Genomic DNA, 22275 nt, shown 5'->3' on the forward strand with positions numbered 1-22275 from the left:
TCAAAACAGCTGATGTAAAAGCCAAAGAATATATCAGCACAGACACAGAGAAATATGTTCCGTTGGGTTTTCTCTTCAAACTGCCAAGTGGAGGGTGAAAGAATCGCAGCCCACTAGCCAGTAATTAAAGAGGAGCGATCAATCTGCGCTGCAGACCGACTCATGAGAAATCTATCGAGTGACTGTGGTAAAGCGCTAATTTGAAACCATTAGGGGATGCAGAGTTTGCAAACATGCCCGTAATGATGATGGCTAGCACGGCTACAGGGTTGCCCTTTGTTTCGCTGTCAGACTGGAAGTGTGTGTGAAAGCAAAAAATTGGATAGGAACGTCTGACAAAACCTCAACCCCATAGCTCGAAATAACAGCTCCTAACTCCATAACTATCAGTGTCATTTGTAGAGCGTCGACACTGTCATCAATAAAGACGAAATGGAAGACGTTCCATGTAATGGAAGAACACTATCGAACCCAAAAGAGGTCTGCCGTTTGAAGTAAAAAACAGACGTGAGCCCATAGTCATGCGAAATGTCATTCCTTGGATCCGGATTGGGAACTTAAAAAACTCTTTTGAGATATTATCACGAGCAATACTTTCTTTAATAATTGTGCGAGTCTACATTAATAACATAATCTGCAGGAGAAAAATGAATAAGAATAAGATATTTCCCATCATTTATGCTACAAAAGGCAGCGAAGCGTAGCTGTGATCTGACTGATATGAAAGAGAAAGAGTTCCTCTGTTTCAGAAGTTCTCCGTTCTGATCACTCACACGCTCTGAGAAAGTTACTCATAAAAACTCACTCTTTCGAATACCCTTTAACGCATTAAAATAAAATGTGCGTCCTTTCAAGGACATCCAGCTCAGAGATTTCATTCATTCAGTCGTAATTTGAACCTTCTGAATTGAAAATTGACCCACTTGGGGCGACTAATAAATATCCACAATATCTGTCTACCTGGGTCAGTGAGAGTCGAGACAACATGTGAAAAAAGAAAACCCTCCGGGGAACATCTTCCTTGTATATTGAGATACACAACACAATATTTGACAACAAATAGTCAAAGGAAACCCACATGAACCAGCAATTATTAAAACACCAACTCTGGCATCTGTCAGTGCGTATATACATCCAAATCATATTATTTCAAATAACACTTTATATTAACTTCTATATCTGCTGTTATTTTTGTACAAGCAACATGAAACATGCAGGTGAGAACACAACTTCTGCAATAATACAATAGCAAACAGTAACATCAGTGACGTGAGCAAAATATAATATTGAGAGGGCACTCCAAAAACAAAGGTGTAGAACCACCGTCTGCTCGTCCATCCAGTAAATCTTCTTATCCAGCTTCGAATCTCAAAAATTTAATCTGTGGGAATAATTTATATTGTTTGCATGTCCTATAAAGTTTAGCTGCACAACTCGTTTTGAAAGCTAATGTTATAAGCCAACTCTGAACAGCTTTCCCATTTTTCGGTCTAATAAAAGACCTCAAAAATGTACATTTTTGCACAACCCCTAAACTGTAATTATTTTTCTGTGTGCTGTGACCTCTCCGTATTGTGTCCTTGCTCTCCTCTCTGCCAGCTGCTTACTAACTTTGATTTTCTCTTGCCCCAGATCTGTTCCGTAATGAGCGTGCGGGACGATCAATAATTCACTGGAGTTTGAATAAAACCCAGGATGATCGGGCCTGGGTGTGTGTTAAAGAGAGAGAGAGCAATCAGCACTATTCATGAACCGGTTTTCCGCTGGTCCCAACGCTCCTCGCACAATATCTCCTGCGTGCTCCTAGATTGCCTCTACGCCCGCTCTCGTGTGCACCCCCGCGCCGCTATTACGCCTTTACACGTGCACACTCGGCTTCTCGTTCTGATTCGCTGCGCGACGATGGCTTCTGCTCATATAAATCACACCTGCTCTCTTTAAATGCAGATGAAATTAAACCACTCACCGCTGTGATCAAATCGCATTCCTCGACGCGCGGCCCACACTGTTCGCCTCAGAATGCCATCAGACCTCTGAAAGCCGTTTTCCAGTCGTATAGAGAATATGAAAAGATCTAAATTAAAATGTGCAGGGCCCGACAGTTAGTGATTCACTAACCTTCAGCAGTTGTGTAAGTCTAACACTTCTCCTCAGAGGCATGAATAGACTTTTTAATACTCATTCTTTGATGTTGGTGAAGACATATGCTAGGCTTCTGCTTCTAACTAGCAAACAATGTTCTTTCTTTACCCGTGCAGTTCCACCTGATGACCCGGTTATCACCGGCGGGCCCGTGGTGAGCCTGAGGGCAGGTGACCCTCTCAATCTGACCTGTCACGCAGACAACGCCAAACCCGCCGCATCCATCATCTGGATTCGAAATGGGGAGGTGCTAAATGGAGCCATGTACTCAAAGGTACGAGAAACAAATGTACTGATGTATCGTCAGAAAAGCATGTTGGATGTTAATGCATACTGTATATTGTGGCACCGGCAGTATGTGCTGGGACAAGTGTTATTGTTGAATACTGTTGAAGGGATAGTTCACCAAAAAAGGACTTCTGTCATCATTTACTCACCCTCTTGTCATTTCAAACCTTTATGACTTTCTTTCTTCTGCAAGACACTGACTTGCATTGGTTGAAATGACAAGAGGGTGAGTAAATGATGACAGAAATTTCATTTTGGGTGGACCATCACTTTAATAATGATTCTCTAAAATCGAACACAGTGGATGATATCAAGAAGTTTACTTTCACTTTATTAAAAAAGCACATATGAAGGTTGTTCCACTTGTGGGGACATCCAGCTGTGTCCACGATTGCTGGCACCATCTGCACTCATTCGCTTTAGCCCTTAGCTCCATTTGATTGGACGAAAATCCCTGGAAATCCAGCCTCTAACTGGAATGACAGAGACATGTTTGTCCCTCTTACAATGCAAAATGTGTCAACACAAACAAACAGATGGTATGATAAGGCAATGCCATATTGTTTTCCCGGAATGCCCCTCTTATAAAACTGATGTTCGTGCGTGTATTTGTTTGCATGCATATCTGCACGCTATGCGAATGCGACGTGCGTTCGTTATTAATATCTAGCCTAAATCCATATGGCCGTAACGCTGTTAATCTTACTACTGCCATAAAAATTCGTAATTTCACCTCAACCCGCTCTGCTAGTCTGATGGGGTCAATCTGAGGCGGAAGGCGGCGTTGCCGTAATCATACCAGCCAACGCTGGAAATACATGGATTTCCATATAAATAAAGGGCTATTTCGAGATCATTTTGGCAAACATTAGCCCTCCTCTCACCTGATCCAATTATTGGCTGTTTTTAAAGAGCAGATAAACACCATTGATTCAGCTGGTGTAACTGAACGCTGTTTTGGCCAGCAGCGTGCTCGCTTGAGGAAGCCTCGCTAATCGCGGGATGAGAGCTTGGTTTTCTTTGCGGTTGAAGCAATGATGGGAAGGAGGGCCTGAGGATTGTGATGGATGGAGACAGTTAAGCCTTCTCATATCTCTTTTCATGCTATTAAAAAGCAACACACTGAATTAAGATGCAATCACTCGGTCTGAATAATAGGAATGGGATAAGCACTAACCCTTTTTAAAGTACTGCTTCATAATCTAGGCAAATGAAGGCCGGACTATAGTGTATGTCCGTATTATGGACTGGATTTTCTGCTGTAGGATGTTAAATCACAAGACCGTAATTTCTTGAACGTTGAGGTGTGTTTGGACTGTGCGGTGACATAAGGCTGTTATATATGAAGAGTTTATTTTCAAAAAGATATAACTCAGATTTAAAAATGTTCTCTTATATATAGATATAGATTCGGGCTAAAACGATCGCTGCAGTGCTGTCAGCTCTCAGTTTCACAGTTTCTTTCAATTTTTGAGTGGAGGCGTGGCTAATTTGCATATTCATGTGTCTGAGTATACTTAATGAACCCGACGTGTAGATTTACATTCAAGGTATTTTAAGGCAGGAAAAATGTATTTTCAAAGAAAATAACACTTAAATATGTACGTTTATTAGTCAAAGATTAGTTTTAAGGCATAAAGTTATTGAGCACAGGGGAACTTTAAATGGACAGTAAGTAACTGGAAACCTGCTGTAAGAATTTTTACACCGCAAAAAAGGTATTTTTTTTTCTTGTTTTCCAGTAAACGTCTAATTTATTTTTATAAATCTGCTAATGGGGTAAGAAAAATAGTCTTGAATTAAGGTTTACCTTTTTCTTAGTCGCTCAATACAAGATTATTTTTCTTACCCCATTAGCAGATTTATTTGCTTGTTTTAAGCACAAATTCAAAGAAATTTCATATTTGTTTACTAAAAACAAGAATTATATTTCAAGTCAGTTTGCTCATCAAGAAAATACTTCTTGGTTCAAGAATGTTTAGACTTTTTTACTGGGAAACAAGAAAAAGAAACCAAGTAACAAAGTCATTTTTTGCAGTGTAACAGACCACAAACACCTTGCTGTGTCATCCGTGCACAGCACCTCAACTCAGTGGCAGCACATGTTGTACATGGAAGCACCACAAAACCAAATTTTTCTTCTTTCTTTTCTCTCCCCGCTCCTAAATCCCTCAAAGCGTCCTCTTTTCCTCCCTCACACGTCTCTCACATATAATTTCACCCCCAAGACTTCCTAGATTTCTGTATAATTAGTGGAGGCTTTTAAATAGTAATGCCCACCATGAGAGCACATTATGATATTTCAGACAGAGTTCTAATTAACTTTAGTATCAAACTGGATGCGTCAAATTGTTACGCATTGCCGATGCAGGTAGCACGCAGCACGGCTCCGCAGACACGCGAGCACGTCACATTTCTCGGCCAAATTTAGCTTCTCCTGTTAATGTATGAAACATCAGCGTGCCTCGCCCCCTCCACTTGTCTACTCCCCACCCTCCTCTTAATTAACCTTCTTACGGTTTTGCCACTGAAATTAAAAGTGGGAGCGGAGAGAAGCAAAGAGGCTTTTAATTAATTGCGCCGTAAAATGGTGGAAATTAATCAGAACTGGAGGTGCAGGATTAAATGAGTTAATCAAAGAATGCCTTTTCACCCCAGGAACAGAAGCAGAGCTGTACGATATCTTTGAGCAAGATGGAAAAACAAAGAGGCGAACACTTATCGCTCAAAGTGAAATTAATATTTGGTAATTCGCGGCGAAACGCTTGGATGTGGCAGCGCTCAATTACCGCGGTTGATTTGAAACACCTCACGCCAAAGGGGCCGATTTGGAAAACGTGTCGAGGGACTTCACAGCCTTGTGCTAATGTTGCCTGAATTATTTGCATTAAAATCACCGGCGCTTTTTTTCCACGGATGTCGATGTTAATTTCAACCAATTTTTATCCGAACTCTTCAAAAGATGTTTACTAACCTTTAAGCTTGCTAAATTGATCAAGTCATTCAAGTTAGGCGCTTTCAGTTCCGATTTTGACATTCGACAAGACACAGGCCTATCTAACATACACATGCAGCTAAAGAATTGCGCCCGGAAACAAATACGCGGTTTTGACATTTCTAATTCCGTCCCAGCACTTAAAAGCTGCGTTCTCCTGCGCTCCCCGTATCCACCGCTGACATCCTCCAGGCTGCACCACCAGAAATGATCTATTTGTAATTTGGAGCTATTTTTGGCCAGGCCCTGGTTAAGTGTTGAGTCCTGGGCTGTTTCAGGCCCCATTCAAGATTAATGACTTCAGACAAGCCCTGAGCAATGAGAGAAACAATCCGGACTGTGTCAGGCGGGATATTACATTGACACATCCTGTGGCTGACAGCTTGAGTCTCTCAGCTGCTGAGGTGAGCACACGCTCCGAGCAGCATCAGCCGTCATGCTCACCACACTGACAAACACAATATAGGTGTATGTTCGGTTAAAGCCTTTTAGTGTCATCCCGATAAATTCAGTCTTGTTGTGAATTCACAATTGTTTTGGGGGGGTTCACCTGATTGTTCACATAGTGATGAATTCATTCGCTCCTAAATCCTTTTTCACTATATTGTTTATGTGAACGTGTGCTTTTCACATCTTTTTGTAGCAAACTCTCTAGTCTACCAGATCCAACACTTCAAAGTCTTTTGAATATATGTTTAGTTTGCCTTTTCTGACCTTTACTTCGGTGTCTTTAAAATATATATTTTCACTAACCATGCATGAACATCATTTTCTCAGAAATGCAACCATGTACATGTTGCTTGCATGTTATCGTTGCACAGTTTGTAATGAACATGTAGTCAAATGCGGCTTCAGTTATTAATACATTTATAAATAACTGAAAAAATACCACAAATTACATGTCAAAACTTCTGAGGGACTCCCAAACACCCTCAGACCCAATTAAGCAGTGGTTTTCAACAGGGGGGCCTCAAGATGACCACCATTTTAAAATTAGATAACATTTGCATTGAAACATAGAAAAACGGGACGAAAACAAGATGTTTCTTATTATTTGGCCATTTTTCTAGTTAATAATAAGCTCTAAAATATTTTATTGGGTAGAAATTTTGAGGCTTTGTGAGTGGGAGGGTAGGCTTTTGAATATTATTGAATACAATGAGGGGCCCTGGAGTCAAAAGGTTGAGAACCCCTGGCATATGGCTTAATAGGTGAGTTACACCGCCTCAGTAGCCTATTTTATGTCTTTTTCCCAGTGAAAAGATTTTATAGCATTTTATTAATATACCAGAGAAACACATTTACATAATATATAAAGACTTAAATTACAAATCAAGTTTCTTTTTCTTCCTCCACTGGCAGATGGTTTATTTTTTGTCGTCTTTTATTTCTCTTTTAAGCACAGACCTTCATTTTTGTTTGCCACTGGAGTAAGAAAAATAAACTGAATTCCCATATTCTCTTATCACGTTTTACTTCCCATGTAAATTCATCATTCGATTTTTTTAATTAGAGTTGAATTTCTGCCCACGGTTTCCTTAGTTTCAAATGGACCACAAAGCAACAGCCAATGAGCGCCTGCAGTTTAATTAATGTTACCGAGAGCGTGACGTGCTATGCATTTAGGATTATTCTCCTCTGCTAAAGCCTCTTTTCAATGCCCTGTTGTAAGAAGGGTAAAAAACTGGCTTTACTGGAACAGTTTTTTTTCACCATGGCCTCTTCGGCACCATAATAACACATTCTCTTGGTGTTTAAAATACATGCCTCTCATCTCGTTTTCCTTCCTCTTTCCTCTCATTCTTACTTTGCGCTATTCATCCCCTGCTCTTTCTCTCCGAGATGGTGAGTGTGAGGTTTCATTACAATATTTCAAATCGGTGGCAAAAGGAAAAAAAATGACTCCGTAATTACTACTATTAGCGAACTCCTGTCACTGGCCCGCGCAATGACAGGACTAACCATTAACATGTAACTATTACAGCTCAAAAGCACATTATTCTTCTAGATTCTTTGGGAGTGCTGATGACATTAATACATGGTCTTACAGAGACACAGATGGGGTCTCGACTCCCACGCGAGCCAACGCTTCTGGCGTTAAAAAGGCCACGAGAGCGGCTGTGGGGGCTAGTGGACATTTTGTTGGAACAGATAAAAGCAAGAAATGTCTCCAGTATAAACAAGAGATTATTCTACAGAACTATTTGGTTAGGCGGGAAACGCATGATGTCCATCTCAAAAGCAGAGCGTTTATTGTTGTGACTACCTTTTCGTCTGGCAATTCATAACATCATTACTTAAGCACAGGTCAGACTGTAAACCTTCCAGAAAAAAATGATAGTCTACATTGAGCGAGTGAGAAAGCCATCGAGTTTTCAAATGTGGCCTTTGAGGGCACATGCCTATTTAGACAGTATGGAGCATCCCGGCTTACTACCTTTTGGGTAAGACACATAATGCAGTGAAAAGTGAGAGTTGAAATAATAATCAAAAGCTTATTGTCTAGCTCTCCTATAAGCAACAATCCAGCATCGGTTCATCCCGGGACGGACAATTTATACTGGATGGTGACTGTTGATTATCTCTCCGACTCTCTATGAGGCGTCCCAGTGTGACAGAGCTCAGATTCTGTCAAGCGCTTCCAGATGGCACTGAGCTGTATGGCGGATGGGCGAGGCCCAGCACATAGTATGACCACTGGAAGAGTGTGACACGCTACGTGCCACAGCTTTACTCTCCAGCTGCACAAAGGAGCCCACAAAACATGCTTTTTTCCCAAAATCAAGTGGTCCGTGTGCAGAAAGCCCATCAGCAGAGTAATGACTGTTTGTCTCCATTTCCCTGTGGTCAGCTGGGAAAAAGTGCCATGTTAAATCATGGCCCTGGGGATGATTCTAAATAAAGGTGTTTTGTGTTATCCCTAGTGCCGGTAAAGAAACTACAACTAATGTAAAACTTTAAGTCTAGTAAATTATATCATTTTCGTTTCAGGTAAAAAAAATTACACCTCTATTGTTGAATATATGCAAAGCTGATGTGTAAAGTGACCAAAAGTGTACAATATTTGTATTTTAAAGTGATAGTTCACACAAAAGTGAAAATTCTGTCATTAAAAACTCACCCTCATGTCAACCTGTTTGACTCTCTTTCTTCCGCAGAACATTGAAGAAAGTTGGTAACTGGCACCCATGAACTTATATTGGTTTTGTGTCAATACAACAGAAGTGAATGGGTGCCGGCAAGCGTATTTTAGTGTTTCGCTAACATCCATACCTGTCTATTTTGCTCTTCCCATAGACTCTTCATCGAGACGGGAGGAGAGAGACCACGGTCAGCACCCTCTACATTTCAGCCTCCAACATCGAGTCCGGTCAGAAGATCCTCTGCCGAACCTCCAACAAGGCAGTGCCCAACGGCAAAGAGACCAGCGTCACTATCGACATCCAGCGTGAGTGATGCCACACATTTACGTTCTTCTTTTTGTTTTATTTGAATGATGCAAGAAGCCACATCATTATTTCTTATAGGAATGCAGCGCTTTCCTCCGAATTTAAACCCTAAATGCATAGCGATCCTCAAAGACCACTTAGATGTTTAATATTAATGGTGGAACCCTAATTATCTGCTGGATTCTCATAATTAATTTAGATTTGCTCTTTCTGGGAGTGACATTAGGGTGAGCTGCGATTTGCGTTGCGAAAATGACACCAATTTGCGAATCCTCTTGTGATTAATTAAATTTTCTGGTATTTTTCACATTAAAAAAAGAACAATGACGTTGGCACATTGTTTGCTCCCATAACTGAAATTGTTATCTCAGCGCAGTGAGATTAAATGAAGCCTAAATGAATTGGGATTGAGAAACGAAGGCCGAAGACAAAATAAAAGCCATAAATACGCATAAGCGTAAGAAATATTTCGCAAATCTTTTATCAAAAGAACACCTTGCTCTTCTTCTGAACCGACTTTCCTTTTCTGATGACATCATGAATCCCTTCTATTTTTGTTCCCAGAAGAAACCTCTGGTGGAGGTTGCTGAGAATATTATCCAGTTCTTTATTTGCACTGCTTGAACCCGCATCAATAAGGTTAACTATGATTAATAAAGTTGAACATGTTATTTAGAGACCCGTTTCTGGCTCCATTCTGCAACGTGATGTGTTTGAAGTGCAGAAGGGGAAAAGCAGGCATTAAAAGGGATTATTTCCTGGACTGTTGGTGTTGCACACAGGTCTGAAAGTTTGCTTGGATGTGTTTGTTATGCAAAGCAGCGGGAAGCAGATATGTCATCTGTCAGAGGCGGTTTTGAAGAAGGGGGCACAAGCAAAACAGCTCTCCCTCTGTCAACAGTACTGTATCTCTTTTACAGCATGGGTCAATACCGATCACATTTTATCCAGAATCTAAGGGATAAACTGTATATGTCAGAAAATATGAAGTTATATATCGCATACAGAACATGAAGCCTTTTCTACTGTAGGTCCACATAGGTTTGATACATTATGTGATAGGACGATTTTAATTTAGAGGATTCTTTGTTCTTCACATTATTCTCAAAGGTGATTTACATTAGACTTTGTCATTCTAGAAAATATTATAACACAGTTAGTGTTTTGTCTGAATCAGCGACACGTTTACTCTCAATGAGGACATTCAATAGACTTCAATTGTGTTATACACAGGTAAAGAAATACTGTACTATTAATTCACCCCAACCGACACTCTAACCCTAAAATAAAACTGTCAGCTTTAATACAATTAAAAATATTAACTTTATTTTTGTAAACTATTTTTACAACTGATGATGTTCCCATACTTTTGGGGACAGAATACAGTTAAATAGGTGCAGGCCACACACGAACATACGCATACACTTACACACAGATGTGGAAACATTTTCATTGAATCAGCTGTCGTATTTCAACAAACTCAAATCTCGGTAGTGATTTAATGTCAACCAACAGCAATGTGAAAGACTGACAGCAAGACACATGGAAATTGATAAAAATTTCAGGTAATCACTTACTTTTTCTCAATACATGTACAAAAATGTATGTTTTATTGCTTAAAAGTGAATATAAACTTGATTTATTTGCTGTATTTTAGGTTTATAAATAATACAGAGCATAATTTCAGGAATTTTTATAAGAAAAGGTAGTTTTCATTTTCTGCAAATAATTATGCAATTATTAAACAATATTTTTGTGTGAATTTGGGTTCTTACTAGTTCACAGAATGAAACAAAAATGATAACTTTAAGAAGTTCAGACAAACTAAAAAATGGTGTCTTATTTTTTCCGCAGCTGTATATTCTGTATTTATAGAGACGACTGACCACATCTTCTCCTTGTTCCACTTGTGTGTGTTTTAATTAAACAACAGGAGAAATCGGATCTGATGTAATTGAACTCGGTCACGGCGGGGCCAAATTGTCCAAATCTCTGCGCTCACTAATTTTATTACACCTCCCGTCCATAGAAAGATGGAAACATTTCCTCTTGCAAAAATTCTCACCGTGGAAAGGAATATCCCTGGGAGAGGCAGGTGAATGCTGAACGGGCGGCGAGCAAAAGACATAATGAGCTTTTCAGAATTACATGCAGTCAGAGGCGCAGTCTGCTTTTGAATGACTAAATGAACACCCGGCTGAGTGAGGTACATTTACATTGCTCTCCTGAGCTGGAGTTCTGTCAAATATGAAGCATTAACTCTTGAGAAGAGAGAAAATAAGGATGGAGAATAGAACGCGGGGACGACGAGTTTCCCCTCTGTGTATCAAACACTAGCAGGTGTTTAATGAATAAGTTATGACGGCATCAGCAGGTGGGACCAAACTAAGGATGCAAACTCTCATCATCTGTGATGCAGAAGGGTACGAATGTTTCCACAGGGGCCTCCTCAAGGCCACAAGGGGGCCCGCGTAGCCATGCAGATCAGTTAATATTGATGAAGGACAGATGTTTGCACAAATGCACGGCACAGACATTTTGGGGTAGAGACGGATGCTTTATGACGGAAATCTGGTGTAAAAAATACATGAACGGTGTGAAAGTGAAAACGTCAGTGTATTATTTTATGGAGATTAAATGGAAAATGCATACAAATGTGATGGAGGGAGGTCATAAACTGTTTAAGCATTCAGTTTTTCTATGCATGTAAAGACCAACATTATGATAGCTCGTCATTGTGACGTTACACAAACGTTACCTAACAGCGGCGAAAAAAGATCTTAATAGATGAATTATAATAAGGATGATTCAATGGAACTAAAAGCAAATACAAGCTATATTGGTCACCCTTCCCCCCTTAAAATTGCAGTTAACAGAAATACAATACCAAGCCCCCAGACTCGACATTTAACAAAAAATCAATAGGTTTTATTTTACCTTTTTTCATTGTGTATGTGTGTGTAGCAGGATCGATGTTGTGAGTTCAGTTGCCATGCATGTTGTCGTGTACCCTGCACAGGCACCGCAGACAGAGAATCAATGGGCGACTCCAGTTGAACGACAGATATTCTTCTTTTTTGTCTGTATAAGAAAGTTACGAAAGGTTAGAAGAACTTTTAATAAAAACGAGAACAAAGTACAATCGTGTAGAATTGAAGTATAGATAGGGCCATAGCAAGAAAAAGACTGCATATTGCTCTGGGGTCCTTACGTCAAATGAAATAGTTGAGGCCCTGCACTTTTGTCAAGCAATGCAAAGGCTTTTACGGCCCAATTTCTTCTCCCTGCTCAAAGCTTTCTGCTATCACTCGAGTCCTACTTCGAGTTTTACATTTTTGCTTCACCTTAGTGAGAGAAACTCCGCATTGAGCAAGAAAAACAGATTCTCCACATCTGCTGTATGGCTGGAATACACTACAATACTTTTAATATCTGAACAGACTAGACATTATTTCAGATAGAAACACACAAACTGATCAAATCTGCAGACCAGCACAGACTGAAAATCTGGGCAAAATCTGAGCAAAGGTCTTGTAGTGTATTTTAGCCTTTACATACGCCAGTTTGGAACAATGCAAATGCACACAAGCAGAATGAAACAAAAATCAAATGTCCCAGTACTGCTAACTTTAGTCGAATTAAAGGATTGATAAAGTAATAAAATAAAATTTATTATTAATATATAATATATAATGTGTTCATTAATATTAATATAGTGCTCGACCCAAAAGATAGAGGCTTAATATATTTAGACTGACAGTGTTACTGAAAAAGCAAAATGTGTTGCCAACTACAATTCAGGGAAGGTGAGGGTGAATAGGTCTGTGTGTGTGCGTATGTGAATGTGATTTCATCACGTCTATCCTCTAATGTGGCCGCTCTAGCTGCTGTCAGTCCTCATTCACAGTCCACTAATTGACCACTTGGTTTAATGCGATAATGTCATCGGCAACAAAAGTAATTAAAGGCTTTCTGGATTTTTCCTCTTCTCAGATCATTCTTATTCCGACCAGTGCCGGCCTCCGAGACAGCGGCTCTCTCCCGGTCAAAATGAGACGAGTACAAACATTACTTACTGCATTACTTTACAGCTTAAACCTGTCCAACTCAATGTCTTTTCCTGCCTGTATTTTCACCCGTAATCGTTTAAATGCTCAGGAATTAGATTTACAGCACCCCCCAAATGTAGCTACACTAAAGCCCTCCGCTGATAATTTGACCTTGGGTTAAGCGAATTAGCATCTAAATATGAAATTTACTGAAAAAAAATCATGAATGCTTTAATCCAAAGCCCAAAGAAGAAAAAAAAGATTGCATTAAGGGATGGCCTGAAAGGGGTGATATTATGGAGAATAGCATTTTGAAATTAAAGAGCTCAATGTCTCGCTTTTAAACTTCCTCTCCGGTAAAACAAAAGACCATTTATTAAAATGTAGCCGCAGAAATGGCCTGTTCCATATAACTCAGATTAAAATGCACTATAACAAAGCACAATATCTCATTTCATTGGCACGTCTTTAAATGGTCCGTTTGATTCTTACAAAGGTCGTACAACTACATTAAGAAGCTTTCCTGTAGCTCATTGGTAAGACGCCAAGGTCATGGGTTCGATTCCCCGGGATTGCACATACTTAGCATTATCCTATACATTTGTTGCTATGCAAGTCATTTGGATAAAAGCGTCTGCCCAATGCATAAATGTAAATGTAACAATTGTTTTGTGTTGAAAATCTAAAAAATAAATAAACCTTTCTCAGGAAGGAGAAAAAAAGGCCTTCTTAAAGGCAGGTTGTCCGATTTCTCTTAGCCGTTGTTGATGTTCAAATCACCAAAACAAGCACACCTGAGCACCCATTTTTTCGCTCCAGTAATGTCCGTCCTGTACACTGTACACCTTACGGCTGATTGGCTACAAGTTTGTTTTGGTACTCGGCCCGACTTTGTCTAAACAAGGCTAATTCGGAAATCGGACACCCCGCTTTTAAGATCCGATTCACATTTTGCGTCTGAACCCATGGGGAAAACACGAGCCGCACATAACTCTCTTCAAATGACCCACGGTGCATGCGAAACGTAACTATTTCCATCTTGATGCGGCACCCTGACGCTTTGCCCCCTATTTGCATGTGCCTGACGCGCGTCTACATTTAAAATTACGAATATGCTTGCAGAAAAGACGTGAAATCTGAATCGGGCCTAAGACTCCTCAGAGAAATATGTACTGTGTATGTTTTGAAGCTAAATCAAATCTAAATCAAAGCGAAGCATAAAACAGGAGACCAGAATATATCCATTAGCAATTCATAATTTAAAAGAAAACTATAAAAAGGCATTACACATCACTGAACCACTTTATCAAGAGCATTGTTTTCTTTTTCTGAACATTTGATTGAAATTTATTATTATTGTGCAGAGAGTATAAGTACAGAGGCAATGAAATGTGGTTGGCATCTAACTAGAAGTGCAACTAACAAGTTGTAAATACAACTTATAATTATAATTATAAAAAAAGAGTTATGAAAGAAAGTGAAGATCAGCTTAGTGCAAATGATAAGAACTCTATATGGCAAGTGCTCATTGCTGTACAAATGCATGCTAAAATTCATTTTTGTGTTCAATGAAATACATTTAAGGGCCTTGAAATAGATATGAATCATCATCTATAACTGCATATGCAAAAGCATATACAGCACATGTAATGTTTATAGATGAGCGTTTATGCAGACAAGAGATGGCTTTTCACAACTTTAGTAAATTACAGTTCTTCTTCACAACTTCGATAATATTTTATTTATTAAAAATAGACGAAGTAAACGGTCAAAAAGTAATGAGTGTTCAGTGAGTGAAACAGATGTTAATGCAGTAGCTAGTATTCCTGTTTATGCGAGTGTTATGTTTTGGATCAATGAGTTTAAAGTGGGATAGTTAACCCACAAATGACAATTCTATCATCCATCACTCACGCTTAGGTTGTTTGAAATCTGTTTAAATGTATTTGTTCTGTTCAACACAAGAGAAGATATTTTGAATAGCTTGGGAAACCAAACAGTTCTGGGACACTATTGATTACCATACTAGTTGTCTTTTCCTTTCTATGGTTGAGTACTTAGTCACAAACATTCTTCCAAATATTGTGTACAAAGTATTTTGTTCAGTAGAACAACAACAATTGGAAAAGGTTTGGAACAGTAAAAGGGTGAATACATTATGACTGAATTAACATTTTTGGGTAACCTGTCCCTTCAAGGCTCACTGACTTTTTAAAAAGCGCTTATATAAAAGCGCTCATCTGTTCACAAAAACATATTGCAATTTTTTATAGCTTTCAGTTCCTTTTTTATGGAACCGCCTCTGAATAATATCCAGTTCTCGATTCCCAACCCTACCACAGACACTCCAGAGCTCAATGTGAGATCTCAGTGTCTGTGCAGTCCCCACTGTGGCACAGATTCAGTCGAGTTATAAAGAGATTATACCACCCTCCTCCCGCAGATACCAGGCCATCGTCACTCTCTTTCTCACTGAGAACAGCTGGCCACAGTGACCCAGAGAGAATAGAAATCAAGCTTTAAGAAAAGGAGACGAGATATTTTCTTTGGCACCACCCTCATAACTCTGGGGAAGTTGGCCGATTGTTCAAACCCACCATCTGCTCTTCACTTTGAACTTCTGATCAAAAGCTGTCATCTCAGCACTGGCCCCTCAGTGACTCTTTTGTTTTATATAATTATTATTATTTTTTAGATGGCTCCTCTTTTTCAGTTGCCATTAATGCAGTGATGTTTCAAACCTTTTTGCTCTCACTGTTGATGAAGCTGAGGAATTATGGGAGCTGCATATTGATGGCTTGTCGGCTTCGACTCGGGCCGTAGAGACGACTCATGCATTTATACATCAAAGTGACAGACTTCTTTATTAAGATGCTGTCTGCCGAAAGATTTGGGGGGTCACGGGGGTCTTTTTGTGCCTCTGCCTACCTTCCCCCTGAGCCAAACGTCAATATCTAAAAACACACGTTTCATTATTAAAGATATAAATTTAATGCGATCCTTCGGTTAATTAGTAAAAGACACTTGATGTCTCCTTTCCCCCTAAAGGGTCAGTCCCGAAAGACTTGAATTGACATCCAGACAATCATGACAAGCTTCAAAACAGCTAAAGCACAAAATGAATGCTAAGACACTTCTTGATGAGTGCATTGTTCCGTCCTGTGGTGATGTATTTCCCGTTGAAACAGAAAGTTATAGTTAAAGGTGCAGTGTGTTATTTTTGTAGGATCTATTTACAGAAATGCAATAAAATACTGTATACATACCGTAACTATGTCTTCAGAGGTGTCTTACATAATGAGTGTTATGTTGTTTCACCTCATAATGAGCTAATTCTATCTACAGTACATACACCGCAGGTCCCCTTACATGGAACGGGCCATGTTGTTTCTACAGTAGCCCTAAACGGACAAACTGTTCTACAGAGCACGTTTTGTAAATATGTTATCTCTTTTGGCAAAGAAGCGAAAACGTAATTACATCTTTGTTCCGTGTCAGCCTCTGTAGTGCCTTGAAAGGAACAGGGGATCAGTGTAGTTAGCTGTTTGTTGCAATTCGCAACCTCACCACTAGGTGCTGCTAAATTAAATACCTTGGACCTTTAAAGGGCACATCCAAAGATATGTATTTCGCTGTTGTCCTTTAGAAACCTCGAATGTGCAATTTTGCTGTTTTTCAGGAAATGGAAAAAGTTGACAAGCACTTTTTAATACTTTTGTATTTGCGAAACCTAGTGACAAACATAAAAGGTGACTCAACTTGATACATTAAAACAGAATGAGCACTCGCAGGTGTATGTTTTTTTTTACTTTGAACGTGGCTCAATCTGAATTTGGATCATGTGTATTAACCAATAGGCTGCACCAGCGTAAACACACCTCCCTCCAGTGCGCCCTCACCTCACTGCCAATTAGCCGTTGCAAATGCATTACACGCGTCCTGCTGGTAACGGGCAGTCACTGCACAAATCAGTTTATCTACGCTTGCACCAGGGGTCCCGTGGGCTCAGGAATAAGGTTTGGTTTTGTGCAGCCAGACAGCGACCTGGCACAGGTGTATGAGAATGTGTGTGGTCAACAAAAAGGCAGAAGAGGCACAGGGCGGCACCTGGGCCAACCGCTGGGATGCCACTCTGCTCAGCTGCGCTCCTGCGAGACACATGCTGCGCTCTGTAGGAAACATACACCACACGCACACACTTAGTTATAACAGCAGTGAAATGAGACTCCAGCGGAGTCTGTCGTATTTCCCTTTTGGACCACCGATCTTTGTTGTTGGAAGACGGCAGTGCCAGCACAGACTTAATTAGTCCTACATTTGTGTAATAGGACACATACAACATTTGGAATAGCTGGCACCCAGACATATGACTGGCATAAGATCTGGTTTACCCCATCGCTCTCTCTCTTCCTCTCGATGTTGAATCGCTGATGTGTGCTGCTTTGCTTCTGTGCCTGTCGCTGTCCAGTGTTGGTAAAAGCACAACAAAATCCCCCTCCTTTGAGACTCATAAAGCTGTTTTTGTTGTTCTTTTCAGCCATTACATGGGCAATGTAAAGTAAGGCCTCCCATAACAGGAATATGAGTGGTTTGCATTTTCATGTCTTTTAAAGGGCCAGTGTTTTTTTTTTTTGGAGGAATATTAGATTTCTATCAATTTGTCATCAGAGTTGTATAAAGACCTAATATAATGAAGTGTCATGTTTTTATTATGTTAGAATGAGCTATATCTATCTACATACACAGCGGGTCCCCTAACATGGAATTCACCATGTTGTTTCTACAGTAGCCCTAAACGGACAAACTGCTTTACAGAGTGTGTTTCGAAAATGTTATATCATTCGGCAAAGAAGCGAAAACATGACGACATCTTTGGTCTGTGTCACCCACCGAAGTGTGTAGGGCGGGGGTGGAGTGACCCGTTTGGTGGAATTCGCAACATCACCACTCGATGCCGCTAAATGTCACACACTGGACCTTTAATGTTCTGTTTATTTAAGCAGAAAGGTACAAGGAGCATATTGCCATTCAGTATCCAGAACTGGATCTGCTTTATAATTAAAATTGAATATGCTTTTATTTAATAAAGAAGCTGCCAAGCCTGCCCTAATGATGTATACTTTCTTATTATATTTTTATATATTACACTGTCACTTCAAGATTACAATTTGACTATGAAGTCACAGAAATCTAAAACGTTTTCATGCTTCTTTAATGAACATGTATTTCTTAAAATTGTGTTTGCAAGTTTACTTTTCTCCTATACGTGGATGTAATTTGGTTAAAGTATATTTGAACTAGACAACATATTCTGTCAGGAAACTAGAAAGGAACGAACAAGATATTATGGTAATAGTTGCAGAAACAGCCTGTTTGTTATTAATATCCTAATTGAAATGCTGTTGTGCTTGTTTCTTTCTTGTTTTAATTGTAATGAAATGCTTTGTGATTAAACCATTGTTCCAATTAGTCCTCATTTAGGAAGATAAAAGGTATGACGTTCATTAGTTTACATACAGTGTTTTAGTTGTTTGGCTTTGCTTTCAGTTTTAATACCTTTAGATGTTGCCGCAACACAACTGCAATTATTTCATGTGCTTTACCGCGGATTATAGCAGGAGTAAATTTTCACCTGTCTGTGAAAAGTCATATGGGGTGAGATCCTTACCCATCTCTGTTATTTTTGCCTTCCTGCAGACTTGCCATTGGTTAATCTCTCTGTGGAGCCTCAACCAGTTCTGGAAGGAAACCTGGTGAAGTTTCTTTGTTCAGCTAAAGCTAATCCACCAGTCACTCAATACAGGTAAGACACCAGATGGAGATATAAATTAATGTTTCCAAACAGATTTCACCAGCAAGCCTGCCATCTGCGTTTGGTCAGACAAACACGTTCCTTAAAGCGGAATGAAAATGAAGATTCTTTTAGTATTTACCCACACTCTTGTCATTCCAAACCTGTGTGACTTACTTTCTTCTTCAGAACACATAAGAAGATATTTTAAAGAACGTTGGTAAACAAACAACAATGGGCCCTATTAAGATCCATGTATGGATAAAAAATATCTTCATTTGTGTTCTGCAGAAGAAAGTCAGCTTTGGAATGACATAAGGATGAAAAAAAAATTCTCTAATTGTGTGAACTATCAATTTAAAACAAATCCTTTATTGAGAAGCAAATTTTGGGTAACATTTTTCTTACATGTATTTAAAGAAAAGCTGCAATACCATGTTCCAGACAGAGTTGTTGATATAGATGCAAATGTTTTTACTTGCAGCTTTAGCCATGATGGTATTTACGTTTCCAAAGGTTCATAGTAATATTGAATCCTCTAAGGACGATGAGATAAAACTGCTTCCCGCTTATCATCTGACTGGCACATCACCTTATTACAAAAACTCTTCTCGCATTTAGTCTGTAGCTTTGTCTCGTTTCGTAAGGCTGCATCCTTGTGTCCTCCAGAGGTATCATCCTCTAGAGGATGCAGTAAATGGAGGATTCTCAACTTAGAATTAAACGAGACGTCCTTCGTAGAACATACTGGCCGAAAAGGAAACGTTGCTATGACAACACTTTGCACTCGCACAACTGTCAAATTTATTAATTTATTGAGGTTTTCTACCCTAAACTTTTTTTTTGCCTTACTGTTTTAAAACGTTTAACAATTTCTAACTGCTTTTATGAAATGAAACAGCCTTGATGACGTAGCAGGCTTCAAATGAGACCACCGGAGGACGAAGCCTTCCAGAACGAGACATGGTTTATATTGTACATTGGAAAGCCTTCTCAAAGCAGAAATCCACCGGTTTGGAAACTTTCCTCCACACTTTAGCCAAGATGAGCAGTGAGGTGCATTCAAATCAAAAGAAAGATGTGTATTTCTGACACACTGATCCAATATCTAAGAATAATGCTTTCTGTCCTCTTCAAACAAATGAACACGAGGATAGGTGACAAGTTATTTATTTCCGCGAGATGTAGCGCCGGCCTTGCGGAGGACCAATAGCGAGGAGATTTGTCAGAACATGCCTTTCTGTGTGGGTTTTAGAACAAGGTGAAAAATAAGAGCAGTAAAATCAATAAGGAAGGGAATTGCAAGGCAATGAATCTAGCCAGACTAGGAAATAAAACCCATGTACAACATAGTTGCAGGTGGACAAACGGGCAATGTTTCTTTGGGATAGATTGCGGCTTTGTGAACCAACAGATACTGGGATCAGAAACGCGTCTCCTTCGGACACATAGGCCATTTTTGTTCTGCGTCTGAGTTTTAGACAATAGAAATGACATAACATTAGGGCCTTATGTGTAAGAATGTCACAATCTGACATATTGTATTGACTTCATGCAAGGCAACGTGTTACTTCTCCATGTTATATGCATGTTATACTCCATGAATACAGATGAGAATGTATAGCTGTCAGAATTTATATTTTGAAGGACAGGACAAAACAACATGAACATGAAGTTGTCAAAGATTTTCATGTATAAACTTTTCAAAGACCGGGTCTCTCTCTGCCCAGATGGTTTTTGTCCTGGAACAGTACTCTCTCTCTCCCTCTCTCTCTCTCTCTCTCTCCTCTTTTCACAACTGCTCCAGGACCTATAGAGAATGCGGACATTGATCTGAAATAATTTTGTGGCATCTCGCGAATTTAATAAGTCGTTTGATTGACGAGTGCCTTGATGACTTTCACTGTGGGAGAGCAATATAAAAATATCAGAGCCAGAGTTTGACTTAATGAAGGCTTTCCAACAAAGACTCACGATCCACTGTGCTTTAAAACGTCCCTGACATTAACAAGGGGTAATTTTGCTGCCCAATGATTGAGAGACTAAAGTAGAAAAGCTATTATTGAGTCGCTGACATAATGTGGCATGGTGAGAAGTGGTAAGTACCCAGAGTCATGCCCATTCATATGGATCATTGCCAGTCTACTTCATTTTATAATACGGGAGTGAGGAAATATGGGTGTGTCAATCAAGAGAAAATAAAGGTTACATCTCATATATAGATATAGTGAACACACAGTTTCTTGAAAAACCTAGAATGTTAAGTAAATTAAAGGCTTATTATTTAATAGAAGTTTAAATGTGAAAAGAATAATATTTTGTTGGTATATAAATCTGTTTTGAAGATATGTGCTGCATTTTATATTATATGTCTTTGATTGTGTATTCTTAGGTCTGTATAGCGATTAATCACATGCAGAACAACAGTTTGTTTACATAATATATGTCTGTGTACTGTGCATATGAATTTTTATTTCATAAACACATACACATACATGTATATGGGCCAATCTACAGAATTTGTGCAAACTGCTGTGCCACATCTAAAAATCACATTTAAAAAGTATTTAAATCTTAGTTTACTAAGATCCTTCTAACATCTTTTGAAAACCACAATTATATTTATAATATCGGTAAGCTATAAAATCATAATTTATAAGGGACTTTCAATTGGGAGACGGGTGTCCGGAACCCAAACCCCTATATTATGAAAACTATATACAAAAAATATTTATTTTATATTTTAACCATATATTTTTCTAATTATTAAACTTTATACAAAAAAGTGTCCCGCATTTTCATGTCACCACCAAAACAATAGTCCATTGGCTGAGACAATACCCCTACATTTATCAAGAATCATTACTGTGTCCCTCTCTCTAGTATGTACATTGGGGAGTTGAGCGGTCTTATCATTCTTAATTAAATGTGTTCAAAGGTCTGTGTAACTTTAAGGAACGTCATTACCAAACATCTTTTTTGCTGCAATTAAGTAAATATTTTTGGACTTGTTCCATACAATTTAGTTTTTATGTTTGTACATCTGTTCAGAACTGTGCCTGCAAACCATGTGCAGATCCAAATCTTTGAGCAAGGCTCAAAGTATTAAAAAATGGTCACTACCAAAATTGGACAGTTGAAGACTGGAAAAATGTTGCCTGGTCTGATGAGTCTCGATTTCTGTTGAGACATTCAGATGGTAGAGTCATATTTTGGCGTAAACAGAATGAGAACATGGATCCATCATGCCTTGTTACCACTGTGCAGGCTGGTGGTGGTGGTGTAATGGTGTGGGGGATCTTTTCTTGGCACACTTTAGGCCCCTTACTGCCAATTGGGCATTGTTTAAATGCCACGGCCTACCTGAGCATTGTTTCTGACCATATCCATCCCTTTATGACCGCCATGTACCCATCATCTGATGGCTACTTCCAGCAAGATAATGCAGCATGTCTCAAAGCTTGAATCATTTCAAATTGGTTTCTTGAACATGACAATGAGTTCACTGTACTAAAAGTCACAAGATCTCAACCCAATAGAGCATCTTTGGGATGTGGTGGA

General features: G+C 39.3%; 1 protein-coding gene across 4 annotated transcripts in view; it reads left to right on the plus strand.

Annotated features, from left to right (window-relative positions):
- The window catches only part of kirrel3b (kirre like nephrin family adhesion molecule 3b), a 171921-nt gene that overhangs the window by 127073 nt on the left and 22573 nt on the right, over positions 1-22275 (plus strand). For all 4 annotated transcript variants that reach the window (XM_079465454.1, XM_079465455.1, XM_079465453.1 and 1 more), the window contains exons 4-6: positions 2259-2416; positions 8723-8873; positions 18621-18726. In XM_079465454.1, coding sequence (XP_079321580.1) covers positions 2259-2416; positions 8723-8873; positions 18621-18726 — 415 coding nt within the window. The remainder of the gene's footprint in view (positions 1-2258; positions 2417-8722; positions 8874-18620; positions 18727-22275) is intronic.

The sequence above is a fragment of the Barbatula barbatula genome, assembly GCF_947034865.1.
Source record: "Barbatula barbatula genome assembly, chromosome: 10".
NCBI lineage: Eukaryota > Metazoa > Chordata > Actinopteri > Cypriniformes > Nemacheilidae > Barbatula > Barbatula barbatula.